Raw genomic sequence first — 16,004 nt, forward strand, 5'->3', positions numbered from 1 at the left:
ACAATGAAAATGTAAAAGTGTAAATATTTTATTTTTTGGTCCATTCATTTAACTTTGATTAAGAATGTTTTGTGTTGGGACCTGAACACAATTCTACATTGTTTTTACAAGCGATTTTACACTGATTTTGTGGCGCCATCTAGATCTGGTTCACTCCCATTGAAAATGCCCATTGGTTCAAGTGAAAAGTGCCAGGACCTGTTTTTCATCCCTGGCGAACAGCTGACTTCAGAAAGGACCAAACAAGTAACGGGGAAAATGCCGCGTCCTGTAATTTTCTTGGCTGTCTGCTCAATAATTCTTTTTAAATTCGCCTATGGCTATAAGGAGATGCACGGACTAAATGGAAAGCTATTTCCAAAGGCAGCGACTTTTAATTTTCCCGAGTACGCCTATAAGGAGACCAGCAAGAATGTAAGTTTACGAATATATTGATTTTTCTTTCTTTTAATTGCTTCCTTAAAATAAAACAGGAAATTACCTACCACGAACTGGAGGTGACTTGTGACCAGCACGCGCAGTGCATGAACATCGGTCCCGTTGGCGTGGCCAAGATCAACTGCATACGGCAGTGCATTTCGCCATCCTGTTACAAGGACATCTACGCCTTCAACGAGCTGGAGGAGGGCGAAATTGATGCCAGGCTCAACTCCTTCAAAGGATGCGTAATCCAGCGCATGTAGCAGCGACCCCAGTTGTTCAAGGAGTGCTTCATCATCAAATGGTTGGAACTCACTGGGATCACTTATTAAACTCAGATAAAGGACTTGCATTTAAAGGACTTTTGATGGCAGCTTTTAGCGGGCTTATGCCATATTTGCAAAGAATTAAAAGAAATATTAAACAAAGTATACATTGGAGCTGCATCTGCGATCTAAAAACGGTCTTTCATTTTAAAGCCAAATTAAAAAATAAACTTTTTCACTAATATCAAATGGAACACTCGAATTTTTTGAAGCTAGGATTAGAGATAAGACCTATATATTCACAAAAAAAACTCACTCATTAATGACAATAATCAAAATGTTTGGCAAAAAACTTATTCGGATTTTGTTTACTTTTTGTATTATGAGAAGAATTCAAAAATTAATTTATATTACATTCATAACTTGATTTTATGGATTAAAATTTATTTTTTCAATATTAATATGCAGATTTACTGAACTTGATTTTTGGTCATTAAAATTTAAAACTACTTTGATGTGATCAAAAACAACAGAAAAATTTTAAACAAAACAAAACAAGTAAAGACAAAGTATTTCGAACCATCGTTCGGCCATAAATAAGTGCTCCCGCCACTCAGTCGAATCGACTTCACCCAAAATGTTTGATTGGAAAGTAATATATTCAATTGCATGTACTCGGAACAAGTGAAGCAGGGAAATTGTAGTGTTCAAACAGTTACTGCGGCAATTTCCGAAGGAAAGGAAAATATAATTTGACTTTACGACATTGCGCCTATGACAACAACAACCATTCCATTCGACTCCCTCCGATATATTAAGCTCCTAGTATTCGTTGATCAATCAAGCCAAATCAAGCGCGTTGTATAACTAAACTACTCAACCACCCATCCACCCATCCACCCACACACACACACGCAAAATGATACGCACACAAGCACGCATATTTGTGCTAGTGCGGCGTTTAAGTTTAGTTCGGTAATTAAAAGCCAAATGCTCATAAAACGAAAATTTATTAGCATGGTTTAAGCGAGTGTGTGTTTGTTTGACGAGCACACAAACTACAGTATGTCGCTTGGCGGTGCGTGTGTTATACAATTGCACATGGAGGGGGCGTGGCGAGGGGGTGGTAGGGTGTGAAGGGCGGCTACTACATGTGGGTGTTGAAATCCCTATGGATTTTTAATGTGCTTAATTTGAGTGACAGCTCCAAAATGGGCACGATCGATTTCTGTGTGCTAACACGTCCCCTGCCCCGCCCCCTTTTCAAGCGAACGACAATGTCCACACACACACACCCACACAAAGAGAAAAGGACATCAAAATTGGATAAATTTTTTTTTAAAACTGATGGTTTTAAAAAAAACGATCCAAACCAAAGTTTAACATTGGATGTCCGGTAGATATTTATTTATTCTAATGATTTCAAAATTGGGATTACAGTTTCTCCTGCAAAGTAACCTTGAAACTACCTCAAAGACAACTATATCACTTCCTTATTTTTAAACTAGGATCATCTGTAAGCTAATAAACGTTAAATCTTCTCTGTGTACCAAGAAATTGAGTTAACAATATGGAACTGATAATGTTAATTTCTAACACAGTGCACACACACGCAAGCCCTGTTCCTATCAATTACATTTGTTTCCATCTGCATATATGCAAAACAATGCTGTATGGTCCTCCAAAAAAGCAAAATCAGCACTGAGTTCAGTTCATCTCATCTAATTTCTGGCTGCTAATTCAGTCGAGTGTCGCGCAGCCTTTAGAATCCTCCTGGCAAGCACTAAGCAAATTCATAATTAATACATTTGCAAAGAGTGATAAAAAAACGAGAAGCGAAATTAACGCGAACGACTTGTACAGTGGAACCTCTTCGCACACAAACAAATGCGATGCCGTCGCACGCACACGAAAGCGAAAGCCAGAAAGCCAGAAAGCCAGACGGTGGGCGAGTGGCAAGCGTTTGGCAAATTAGCCAAATGCGTTATTTGGCCCACAAGCATTTCAGTCGCTCACGGAACGTCCTGGCGTTTGGCCGCAAACTCTGAAAAACCAAAGGCCAAGAGCCCAGTGGATTGACCGAAAGTGAAATTCATAACGTTAAATGTGTGAAAAGTGTGTATTTTTATTTTAAAACATGTATAATTCATTGCTGATCTGTTGGTAGCCAACATCTGGCCGTAATCTACTGATAAATTTGTCAATTAACTTGCTGCTATCAGCCAAAAGCCAAGCTAATGAGATTGCCGCATTTGTGTCGCTGTGTGTCGCTGTGTGTGTGTGTGTGTGTGTGTGTGCAACAAGTCTGCGATCTGACGTTGGCCTGTTCTGTTCACCCGTCGCGAACTAATCAAATAAATACGCCGGTTAATTGGGAAATGCATATTAATGAGTGGCAGGCAGTAACTCCGCCCACTCGCCACCCACCTCCCGCAGGCCACCGCCCAACATCCATTGCAGAGTTCACTGGCAGCTGTTACCTCGACGCAGTTCACCTTTCTGTTTTTTTTTATGACCCATTACTTTGGGCCCCGTTGTCTGGATGGCACCGCCAACATTTTGATGAATCATAGACGGTCGTGCAAAAATCTAATATCACCGGTTGCGTTTATGTTTGCACTTAATCCGCGGGCTCAGCACTTCGATTAGTCAGTGCAGCCCCCCGCCTTTAGCCAAATGCCTTTTTAATTTTATATCAGAATTTTCTAAATATTTTCCAAGCAAATCCGGCAAATATGTGTGCGGCGTGATAAAACAATAGCAACAAAATAAATATTTAAAAAAAGCATAAGCAAAAGACTAGATCCGAGTGCCGAAACGGGAATACCCTAGCAAAACTATATTTTATAGATTGAGAATGACATCGTTTAGTGGAGTAACCTTTTTGTATATATAAAAAATCTAAAACAAATCTCGTATTCTTTATTCAAATATAAACTATAGTAGACCCAATAGAAATGAAAAACAAAATAAAACGCATTCATGAAGGGTAAAACTGTTCCTTGTTTTACTTAAAAACAAAGTCTTTTCCATTTGGACAAATCGTTGGTTAAAATGTTTGAACTCCGACAAATTATCTATAAGATAACGTGTGTTTGGGAAAGTCTTACTGGAAGATCTGTGTGTGTGTATTGTCTGCATTTATCACACCCTCCAGCAGGGTATAACAAATAATAAATCCGAAAAGTATGAGCCGAAAGAAATAAAAAATGTAAAGCATTGAAAGAATTCTCGCCCTGCCGACATTTGTGTACTTTAATCGACAACACAAAAGAAGAGGAACAACAAAAAAAGTTGAGAAAAAGTATCGCGCATACGCTACGTTGACTATTCTGCTACGCGTAGAGCGTTGGGTGTTGGGGGAGTAGATGGGGGAGTAGATGGGGTAGTAGATGGGGTAGTAGATGGGGGAGTGGGAGGCAGGTGGAGAGTGGAGAGTGGGTGGCGTTATGGATGGGAGATGGGGGATGGGTGAAGGTGGGCGCTACAGCATCAGCATCTCAGGTTGGACGGGCCGACAAACGACAGCCAACTGTCAGTTTGTAATCAACGCGTGCCAACAGCAGCGGCGGCAGCTGTGCGTGTGCATAAGAAACTTTTCGGGCCATCCACCTCTCAACCCATCAACCTCTCCACCTTTCGAACTCTCCTCACCCCGGAATCCAGTTATATGCCGTGACCTATAGCCCATCGATGGATAACAAATGGCAGCATTACATTGCTGACGAAAACCCATTGTGCCAAAGCCGGAGACTAATCACTTAACTATTTATAAACCAACGCACATGCACAGTGTACACAGAAAACAAAGTGAATTAAATGTTCTTTAATTTGCGGAATGGAATCAGTGGTGGCTTTTAGAGTGAAATCAAAATTTGTGCTCAACAGAAGGGTCAAGCTTACAAGGAAATGCCCAAATTATTTAGAGAATATTTTATAATAAATTCAACAACCTCTGAACTGTTTAAAAGGATTTTAATAAACAAAGTTACATTTATAATACTTTGAAAGTAAAAAGGCAAGAATAAATTATAAAAGTTATAAATTGCAAAAACAAAACACGAGTCAATAGAATAAGCCCAAGCTGCTTATAATTATTATGTGAAACTATGTTTATCAAGCTTGTAATGCTATTATGTATTTGAGGTATTCCTTAATCTGCGTTTAATCATTTACCATTTATGTCAAGGCTAAAGAACCATTAAAGTGTTATTTCAGACCGCAAAATGAGTTATTTTATGAGTTATCTAGAAATATCTATTTAAATTTGACATAAAATGTTAATCTCATTGGGCTATGGCTTTATATCTATTTTTAAAATCAGTGCCATATAATCATTGAATTGGTTTAGGAAATAGTGGAGATAGTTTCTTATAAATCTTATATATACATTTTTTGCCGTGCACCGTGAGAGATACTCGTATCCGAGAGATGCAGTTTTGAGTACTCGTATTGTCGATGTTAGATTGTGTGCTCAAGCTGTTTGTCTTACGGGTGTGGACGAGTAGACGACTTCAGCTGGGGAGATGGCCGGAGACTGGCTGTAGTCTCATCCGATCGAAGGTCGCCCAGCATTGAGATTCCCATTCCGATTCCGATTGCTCAGCCGTAGGAATTCTTTTGGGGGAACATGTGCCTGATTTATTTATTGCCAAACTTTCGAACGATCCAAACAGAGCAATATGAAAACAACTGAAAATACGCTGCTCGCCGGAGACTATTTGCCGGCTGCTCCGAAATTGAATTGTAAATGGCAATATTAATTGGAAATCATTGAAATTTTTTTTCGCTCGGTCTATGCATGTTCGGCGGCATAATTTATGGGCGCTAATTACTTTCGCCCAGTTGTATTTCGTGTGCTTTCCAAGGCCAATTACGCTTACTTATTGCAATTTATGTGGCCGCAGTCCGGCCGTAATTGGAAATTGTGTAAGGTCGCAGGCAATTCCATTATTTGTATGCAGTTCTGGTCTCCGGTCTTCGTTGTCGGGTCTCCGTTCTCTGGTCTCTGGCGTTTTTTCTAATGACGCCAACGCGCCGGCAACCCAGCCCAGTTTGTGTAGCCATTTGATTAAGTGACCTTATACCTTATACCTTATACCTTATACCCTATACACGCAGGATCAATTTGCAGATGTCGAGTGCGGTTCGAAGGTAAGCTCCACTTTTAGAGCCACTTTTAGAGCCTGTCCGCCGGAATGGAGTTGGAAGGCGGCCTGCAACATGCGGATGCCAGTGCCATGCTGCTGTACTCCAAGTTCCTGTCCACGGCGCTGACTGTGGCGACTGCGAACAGCTCCATCCAAACCACAGCGGCCCCATCTGGTGAGACAACCACTAATGGACTCAAGGTGGGCGTGCCCTCGATGAACTCCTATTTGGCGAGCATGGCGTGGCCCAAATCGCTGGCGGTGGCCGTCTTCCTGGTCATCATCCTTGTCACCGTGGTCGGCAATACACTGGTCATCCTTGCCGTTTTGACCACACGCCGATTGCGAACTGTCACCAACTGTTTCGTGATGAACCTGGCCATCACCGACTGGCTGGTGGGAACGTGCGTGATGCCCCCATCGGTGGTTCTCTACATAACAGGTGAGCAGGCAGGCCCATCGACGGCTGAAGATTTATGGCTCTTGTGGCTGAAGGCAGAAGGCATCGAGGCAAGTGTTTACTACACGCACCTCTCCGGTGGAAGCTCGTATAGCAAACATTTACCAAAATCAACGGGCAGCCCATTCGTGCAATTCCGATTCCAAATAATCCCATTAAAAATTATACAATTTTTCTTTTGCAAAAAATTATAACATTTTTCGCTTGCAAACATCTTGCGACTGGTAAAGGTTTTTTATTCTATTTATTTCCACAGAAAGTCTGTGAAAAATTTGTTTGTAAATATTTCATTCGAATTTCAAAAGGATATCCTTCAATTGTTTTTTATTACAAGCTTTTTTCTTAAAAATACCACTTGTAACAGGCTAATCCATTTTAAAAACAGCATAGTTGGCTAGAATGTTATTTGGTTGGTAAAAATACTGAATATTATTATATACTGAAATAAAGCGAAGATCTTTTTAAATATTAAACTTTTCACAGAAACCTTTTTTTTAAATTTTTATGTGATATGGTAAACTCACACGAAAATAATTTAAAATTGTTTGATTTTATGATCCTGATCTTGATCTTAAGAGCTTGCGCTCAGGATACGTATCCTAAACTCTAAACTCTTTTAAACTTAATATTTATAATTGGTTTACAATTGACAATGAACTGCTAGCTTACTAACTTTATTTATAAAGGAATTATTGATTCCGATTAATTTTTTTTTTATAAAAATGGATAAGTCTTATCGACAAAAAAAATAAAAAACAAGTAATAAAACAAGTCAAGTCTTTAAGTCAGCAGCCAAAAATGAGTGGCATTAACTGAAAACAATCTAGGAAATAAGTTGGAGTAATAGTACTTGAAGAAACTGCCAGGATAATGCCGCCATAATCCAGGTGCCAGACCGAGGTGCACAAACCGAGTCAGGTGAAATATTTTTTCTCCGCAGGCACTTGGCGCTTCGGCTGGATACTGTGCGACATTTGGATCTCGCTGGACATCCTGCTCTGCACCGGCTCCATCCTCAGCCTGTGCGCCATCAGTCTGGACAGGTGAGTTGGCCGACGCCAACTAATTTCTTAATTTGTCGTTGATGTCATAGCTATGTCCTCATAGTCCGTGCTCCTAAATCCTGGGTCCTCAGAACTTAGCCAAAGCCAAAGCCAAGGCAAGGTGCAAAAACAGTGCAAAATAATTTATTTGTTGACGTTTTTATTGCTCCATGAGCGTTGTCGTGGCCATTGCCAGTACATACCCTTTGAGTGTCCGACGGCACAATGGCTGGGATTGGGTTGGGCTGGGTTCCCATTCCCATTCCCAATCCCGTTCCCCATGCTTTTGTTGCAAGTTTCAATTACATTTTAATGGCATTTCCAAGTTTTGTGTTGTGGCCCTGGCTCTGTCTCTGGCTCCGGCTCCAACACACCGAGTTGAGCTGATCCAGCTGAGCCCCAGACCGTGAACCGGGGACCATGGACCTGAACCTACAACGACACCAAACGCGTTGTGTTTGCCTTTCTGGTCCTGGGCAGAAAACCGCCGGCGGCTTTGCGAACAATACGTCCGCTTGGCTTTTGTTTTTTCAGCATTTACGTGGCCGTTTCGGTTGCGTTTATAGGCCCGGCTTTTTTTATTTTGCAGGTATCTGGCCGTCACACAACCATTGACGTACTCCAAGAAGCGGCGCTCCAAACGGCTGGCCCTGCTCATGATACTCGTCGTGTGGATAACGGCCCTGTCAATCACATGTCCGCCCTACTTGGGCTGGTAAGTAAGGCTCCAGCTGCACAGCAAACAACTATTATTCAAAATCATACATTTTGTAAGAGCCCCCATACTAGAAGAAAATTAATAAATTCAGTACGAAATTTTATATTCAGTTGTGTCTGAGAAATCTTTCAGAAATATTTTAAACGGTTTTCGAAAATAAAGAGAAATTAAGAGTCAAGAAACTCGAATAGGAAAATAACAAGTAACATTAAACAAATATAAGGTTGCATGAAATTAAGTGATATCGACGAACTGTATAAAAAGTAAATGGACAATGCAATATTTAGAAATAAATACTAATAAACATTTATTCATTGAAAAAAAAGTTTTGTTTATAATAGGAAAACTTTTCCGTGGAACAGCTTTGCTTTGAATACGATTTTATAAGTTCATGTTCATTCAAATGCATGCTTTATTTCAGTGTACCGCTATCCTTTTTACTATTTTTCTCTTCCGGAGGCGTGACAAATATTTCGTGGCTTTTTGTAGCTTTTGTTTTATTTCTTTTTGTTTTTTTTTCTTTTTGGTGCTAATGGCTGTGTGGCCCAGAACAGATAATGTGTTACGAAAGGTCCCGAAACACATACGTTTATTTGTATTTGTGCCTTCTGCTGCGCCTAAAAAAAACATTACGTAATTGCGCGAGCTGTTTTTATAGTTGTTGTTGTTGTTGTTGTCCCTGCACCCATTACATTGAAGTTTTAATGAGTTGTTAATGACTTTGTTTGCCGCGGCGCATTTGCTTTGTTCTCACTTACGCACACAGTCGCACAGTCACACTCGCAACCGAAAGCCGCACACTTGACTGTTGCATACTTCCAGGCGCCCAAATTAACCAGCACTCACTCACACGCTGACTCTCTCACACACACACACACACACACACACACCACAAAGTCAGCATGTCCTGAATGCCTTTGGCCATGGCTTAGTTGTGACCCCCTAAACATGGCTTAGAGGGCACATAAGAACTGGCTGAGGCCGAATTATAGCCACAGCTGCAGGTCATTGCAAAATTTTCGAAAATTTGCGCTGGGGGAAAATCGCAATTATAACGAGCAGCAGATGCTGCCGCTTGCCACATTTCAATTCTTAAAGCGAAATAGTTAAGTAAAATAAAATTCCACAAATGCAGCTTTTTGGGTGCATGAAATCCGGATACAAATAATAACTCATCAGTACCACCTTTTCAATTTTTTCTCATTTCATAAAAGTTTGGCACTTAATTGTTTTATATCTTGTAACAAAAAAAATCCCAACTTAAAACAAAATTGGTTTTGTTTGCTTGCCAAACAAATTTGTTTGCATGTAAAAACTTTTTCAATTTATGCAAAGTGATTAAACGTTGCTGTTTTGCTTTAAAGTTGTTAAATAGTTTTAAGAGTTATTAAAGCTATTTAAACCACCTGCTAACAGTGCACAATATTAACCCGACTCACTACAACCACATTTAAATGGGAATTTTAACCATTTAATAAATTTATGTTCTATTTGTAATTTGCATTTGTTAAAATAATTACTGCATTCCAATCGTGTTTATTAAATACGTGCCTGCATAACAATCGAAAAAAAAAACTGTTTCTATTTTTGTCAGGACAATTTCGTATCGGTACATATAATTAGCGTGGCACAATATTTTATTGGTAACACACATTTACGGTCACAACGGATAATTCATTGCTGCGGTAATAGTACTATAGCATAGGAAATTTCCATTGTGAGCAAATTTTTTCTATTGGTCGTGCACATACCCAAAATGCCCGTCAAGCCACTATAGTTGGTAAACCAAGATTTCGTTATTTTGAACACTGTTTCTCCGGTGTATTGATTTAAAGTCAGCTTCGATTTGCGTTGGTTGAATGACCATTACGAGAAAACGTGCATAAATAAAAAGGCTTGCAGAAGGGACTCCGACTGGCTTTGGCTTTGGCTTTGGCTTTAGCTTAGGATTTGAATTCGAATTTCGTCCTGCTTAACTCAGCCAGTTGTCATTGCCAAAGTCCCAGGACCCTAAACGCAGTCCCACCCGCAATCAAAACCGCAAAAGCCACCGAACCACCAAACCACCAAACCACCACCTAACATCCCACATCCCACATCCTCGGAGCAAGAACCACAGGCAATTCGAACTGGAATTCAATTTGCCATTCACAGGTACGAGGCGGGCAGACATCAGGCGGAGTTCGTGGACTGCCGCTACAACCAAAACAAGGGCTACGTGGTCTTTTCGGCAATGGGATCATTCTTCATTCCTCTCACGGTGATGCTGTACGTCTACCTTAAGATTGGTTATGTGCTCACATCACGGCGACAGCGCATTGTGCGCGATGCGGTAAGCTCCATCACTATTCTCTATTACCCAACCCCGTTCGACGAATGAAATGTCCCCTGAAATTTATCATGTCAAACCACATCCAACCAACTAACCACCCGACTAACTTGTCAAGCACTGGGCAAAATATCTTTATCTGTCACCAGAAACCAAGTACTTTATCCAAGATTGTTTACGTCTTCAAATGTATGTCTTCATGTAGAATTAAACACTTATTTAAATGTAATACTCACCTTTAAATGGGCATTAATTTTTGGAACCATTTTTTTTTATCAAGGGTATCCCCTTCAATTTAAAGTTCTTATCGCTGCGAATTGAAGTCGATATCTTAAGCGTTCAGCTCTGATAAAAAAGCCTATTTGTTTTAAACTAAGTGATGGTAAACAAATTTTATATTTTTCCATTGTTTCGATTTTTGAAAGAATTTCTATCTTGGTTTATTATATTCAGAGCTTAGTTTTATGAATGGCCATCACAAAAAACAAATTGAGTAAAATTTCAATGCCGAAAAAAAATACTTTAAAAAACACATTTAATTATTATTTAAGAAATTAATAAAACCAAATTGAGTAAAATTTCCATGCCTTAAAAAATACTTAAAAGAAACACGTTTTATTATTATTTAAGAAACTATAAAAATTGCACTTTAAGTCATATTTATTTTACAATTTTGCTAGTCATGATAATATTAAAAATGTAAATGAAATTGTATATCAGAAATTCAACTTGGCTTATATCTAAATTGTGCTTAGTTTAAAACTCTTTTGCTCATTACATTCGCTGAAGACTGATGTGAAATGAGAAAAGTGGAAATAAGTAATGATAGCCAACAAACTCTATGCCCAGACATGCAATCTAAATTATTGCTTACATTTTTGCCAGTGCTCTCATATTCCTTTACCCTACTTTTTATGCCATTCAACCAGAACTCCGAGCGCACGGCAGACTACGATGTGGACGGGGACAACTTCATTTCGGAGTCGGAGCACTATCACTGCACGCCAACCAAGTGGCTGCCGAACAGGAAGTCCCGCTGGAGGTTCAGCTCGCTCCACGATCCACCCGCGAACATGACCAAGGGGCAGCAGTCGTCCGTCAAGTGCCCCAAGTGCTCGTCGACGGCAACCGGAGTAGTAGTCCCAGCGGCGGCGGTGGCCGACAAAACGCTGACGTTCAAGCACCAGCCCACCTTCTACGAGCTGGTCGAGGTGTCGCGTCTCTCCTCGCTCATTCACTGCTCGGCAATTAGCTGCAAGTACGGCGGACCCTGCATGCACTCCACGCCCTCTGGCCTCCACTACGTGGGCACGGATGGTGGTTCCTTCTCGGACACCTGCCTGGGTGCCAGTGCCTCTGCATTGGAGGTCAGCGAGAAACTGGAGGCGGAATCTCACGCCCACGCACACGCCCACACCCAGCAGAAGCAGAAACAGAAGCAGCAGGAGCAACAGCAGCACCACCCACATGGCCATCATCATCATAATAATCATGGCTCCCAGAGCCATCACAACCATCATCATCGCATGCCGATGCGAGTGTCGACCACGAAACGTGATAGCAAGACCGCCAAGACCCTGACTATTGTGATGGGCGGCCTAATTGCTTGCTGGCTGCCCTTCTTCGTCTACTATCTGCTGATACCGTTCCTGCCCCGGCCCGCCGTCCTCGAGGACCTCATGTTCGGCTTCACCTGGATTGGCTGGGTCAACTGCGCCATCAACCCCTTCATCTACGCCTTCTACAATCCGGACTTTCGCACTGCCTTCTGGCGCCTCACCTGCCGGCCCATCTGCAAGCAGAAGCGTCCGCCCAACCATCTGGCCATGTTCCGTGGCTAGTTTCCAGCAGCCGGGGATCAGGGTAGACTTGGGCGGCATTTGGGCCACAGACACAGTCACAGTCACTAGTCGCACAATATGAGCTTAGTTTGGGTGGGTTTGGTTTGGTTTGGTGGCTATTTACAGGAGTTATCTCAGGCTTATCTTTCACCCCTTTCTTTTTGCTGCTCCAACCACTTTCAACTTCTCTGCTCACAAAACAAAAAGGAAAGTTAGGAATTGGCCAGAAATTCTCATGATAATCACATCACAATCAATTAAAGAGAACTTGTCAATTTACTTGATTAATAAATAGCGTTGCTCATGAGTACAACTAAAGTAATGCCAATTAAATACAATTTTAAAGAACATTTTATTAAAATAATAACATTACATTTCCATTTCCTTTTTATTGAAATGTCAGATTGGTAACAATGCCAATAAAATACAATTTTAAAATCAATTTTTAAAAAATCACATTTAATTTCCATTTCTTTACTATCTGAAATTTCAGATTCTGTTGAAAAAGTAATGGTAATTAAATTCCATATTTGAGAATGAAAGATTGTTTTTTTGTTAATGAAATTCCATTATTGGTATTGAAGTAGTGCTGTTAACCGCCTGACTGCTTTTATTTTCACAGTAAGAATTAACTATCATTGTTAACAAAAAAATCATAAGTTTGTTAGAATGAAAGTAGTATTTGAGCAAACTAAGGCAATTCAGTGAGCTTTGAACGAAATCTTGGCTATTATCTTATGAACTGAGTATATTTTTTAAAGACTTAAGCTTTCTGTTACACCATTCCCACGACAAAGGCAGCTCCTAAAACTAAGATACCTACGGTCAATATTGATTTGGAGAAGACAGCCTTGTTAGGACGAGAAGATACCCTTCGAAAGCCTTTTGCTGAGCAGTATCTTTAAGGCCACTTCATGGCAGTAGCAGTAGCAGTAGCAGTAGCAGTAGCAGTAGCAGTAGCAGTATCTTTTTAGACCCAGTGGACTTGGCCGGAAGTCGAGATTCTTTCCTAGACCAGACCATCCCCATTCCCAATCCTATATAGTATGTTCCTGTGTGTGTGTGTGCCTGAGCTTTGATTGTGCCAAGAACGAAACGATACAAAAGACAAATTATAGTATTTGTGAATCTTTGTTGCCTGACGGCAACTGTTGACCATCAGGATGAGCAGGATGTGGAGGTTGTTGATGATGGTGACGAGGCTAGGCTCCTGTCGCCTCATCCGCCTTTGTTGTGTGCGTCTAGTCTGTGTGTAGTGTGCAGTTTGCAGTGTGTAGTTGGAAGTGTGCAGAAGCTGCCAACGACATTTCTGGCGTATCCTTTGTTGGCCAAGTCCGGTCAAGAGCGGCCTAACCCCGCAGGCACGGTACACGTATACAGTGTCCGGCCAACCCATTTAATGTTTAAGCAATCGCACGGCGCTCGGCGCACAAGCGAAAGCGAAAGTGAAACTGTAACTAAAACCGGGCGGGCTGGCTTTAGAGCTGCACTTGAGCCTGCTGGGATTTTGAATGGCCTCCACATCCAGACCCCATCCTCCCCACCCCCTTTTCCGACCTCCATTGTCCACACACTCACTAGGCTCGTTAAGCATTTTAGTCCAACTAATTTGTATAGTTGTATTATACATATATCATACTTGTACCCCACTGTGTATGTACTTTATAAATGTTCACCTGGAATGGATCTCTGTAAAGGACCTATCGGCCTACCGAAACAGTTCTATCAAAATAAACTTTAAGTTCAATTCGAAGCTAGTTTTACTATGCATGAAATGGGGGAAAGCTAGGAGGTGACTATGTCAAAAACATAAAATATGCTCACCACTCACAGCGGTTCCCCTTTGGGCATTCAGCTATGTAGTAATTGTCACACAAAAGTTTTATGGACAATTTCGTGAACACATATTTTTCGATAAAAATAAAGGTAGTCAGTGAATGAAAATTTTCATATATGTAGATCCGGTATGCACATTTTATTTGACTTTACTTTTACTAGTTCTTAAAGTTATTGCAAAAATAAGACAGTCAACGAATTTTGTTCACTTACAGTTTAAGGATTTGCCAAATAATCTCTTGCAAGAAAATTTAAAAAAAAAAGCTGACTGCCCCCCTTTGATAAGTATCTTTAAGTATTTCAATTTCTGAACTGCAGTCCGTAGTTCGGGTGATAAAAGCTTAGCCGTAGCCCCGGAGAAGTCTTTATTTATTGGACAAAAATGGGGTGGGGTTTGGGGGAGTAGCGCACTTTCCAGCGCAGCCTTGACTTCATTTTTTTTGTGATTTATTATTGGAAGTGGTAACCCGGTGGCCGCCACTAAGTTGTTTACGGCAAAGAGGACGGAAGCAAAAGAAACGCTGAATCAGCGAGCTCTGAGTACGGATACGGCTACGGACTACGGAGTACGGCTGTGACTCCGGGTTCCAGCTGGGGACTGCGGCGGCATTACATTAATTTAACTGGAAATAAGGCGTGAAAAAAATATGTGGTCATCATAATTACATATACCCAGGCCCCACCTCCCACCTCCCCCCTCCCCACTTCCCACTCCCCACTCACAATGACCACGACCGCCCACATATGTGACTAATATAAAAGGCTGACAGGCGGGGGGCGGGGCAGGGCTCTCTAATGAATTGCAACACATTGCGCTGTCACATTTCACTTTCGGGTCGAGCTCAGCGGAAACGGTCTCCCTTAATGCCCCCTGTCAACGGGCTGGAAACTCCGCCTGAAAACTCAGTACGCCGTTTCGTAAATTTGGCTTTTTATAGCCGGTACGCGTCGAAAACAGGGGTATGTTGTGCGAAAGGGAAGTATTTGGGGTCCCATTTGATAGATACCTAGCAATTAATTATGTTAAATGATCGATGAGCCTGCAATCCACTTAAGTAAATGTTAGATATTATGCTGTTACTCTGGATATATTATATTTTAATAGACTATCATTATGTTGGAAAAAAATGTATAAACAAAATAAGTAACTTACCCACTTTTGATAAATTATATTTTTACGCTAAATAAGTTCTGGCTTAGTAGAATTTAAATAAGGCTATAAAATTGAATGTGGGCTCCAATAAATTATTATAAAATTTAACAAATTTAATTTAACAGAAAGTTAAAGTGAATGTTTTTTAATTAACTAAACCTCTCAGGACTTGCACCATTTTTTTAAATTTTGTTCTGTGTATAGGGTACATCTCATTCGAAACCTGCGCACATCTCGTTTTAGCTTGTTTCGCTTGGTCCTCTACCTTTCTGCCGCTTTGTTGGCTGATATCGTATAATGTGTTAAATTAAATGGCCGCGGTTTCAGGTGAGAAAAGCCGAAGGACCAAAGGACCAAGGTTCCAAGGACGGGAGAAGAGTTGACTGCCATGTTGTCATCCTGTTTTCCGCTGCCTGTTGACAGGGTGCTTAGGCTAATTTTTTTTGTTGGCCAAAGATTTTCGGTTATGTCATTGCAGCAGTTGTGGCTTATGAGCACCAGCACCAAAAACAACAACAGAATACATCGATATTTTTTGGGGAGCATTTAACAAGTGCTCGGGACAGGAAAAGTTTTCGCAAGCCAAACTCTCATGACAAATGCCCCGCAAATGTTTTTCGAATGAACTTTGGTTTTACTTCGCCAAGTTTTGTTCTGTTGGGCAAATAATGAGTCTGCTCAAGTGCCGCCCACTTTGCATGGAAATTGAAATTCAGGGACTTGGCTTCCTGCTCAGCCGATCAATTAATGTTATCCAACTTGGGCTCGGGCTCAATTAGAGTCTTAAA

General features: G+C 40.9%; 2 protein-coding genes across 3 annotated transcripts; both read left to right on the top strand.

Annotated features, from left to right (window-relative positions):
* The first annotated feature begins 232 nt into the window (after positions 1-232).
* On the top strand, positions 233-918 carry LOC128266752 (uncharacterized). The gene is made up of 2 exons (XM_053003478.1): positions 233-414; positions 474-918. Exons 1-2 carry the CDS (start codon positions 259-261, stop codon positions 681-683), a joined length of 366 nt encoding a protein of 121 aa, XP_052859438.1. The 5' UTR covers positions 233-258; the 3' UTR covers positions 684-918.
* A 1,790-nt stretch (positions 919-2,708) lies between these two features.
* LOC128266748 (probable G-protein coupled receptor No18) lies at positions 2,709-14,016 on the top strand. 2 transcript variants are annotated; one of them, XM_053003472.1, is made up of 6 exons: positions 2,709-2,801; positions 5,808-6,278; positions 7,237-7,339; positions 7,929-8,054; positions 10,212-10,389; positions 11,316-14,016. In XM_053003472.1, the coding sequence occupies exons 2-6, from the start codon at positions 5,885-5,887 to the stop codon at positions 12,225-12,227; spliced, it is 1,713 nt and encodes a 570-aa protein (XP_052859432.1). In that variant the 5' UTR covers positions 2,709-2,801; positions 5,808-5,884; the 3' UTR covers positions 12,228-14,016. The 2 variants fall into 2 exon arrangements, with proteins under 2 accessions (XP_052859432.1, XP_052859433.1); XM_053003473.1 differs by lacking the exon at positions 2,709-2,801 and having other exon boundaries at positions 4,145-6,278.
* The last annotated feature ends 1,988 nt before the right edge of the window (positions 14,017-16,004 follow it).

Source organism: Drosophila gunungcola, chromosome 3R, assembly GCF_025200985.1.
Source record: "Drosophila gunungcola strain Sukarami chromosome 3R, Dgunungcola_SK_2, whole genome shotgun sequence".
Taxonomy (NCBI): Eukaryota; Metazoa; Arthropoda; class Insecta; order Diptera; family Drosophilidae; genus Drosophila; species Drosophila gunungcola.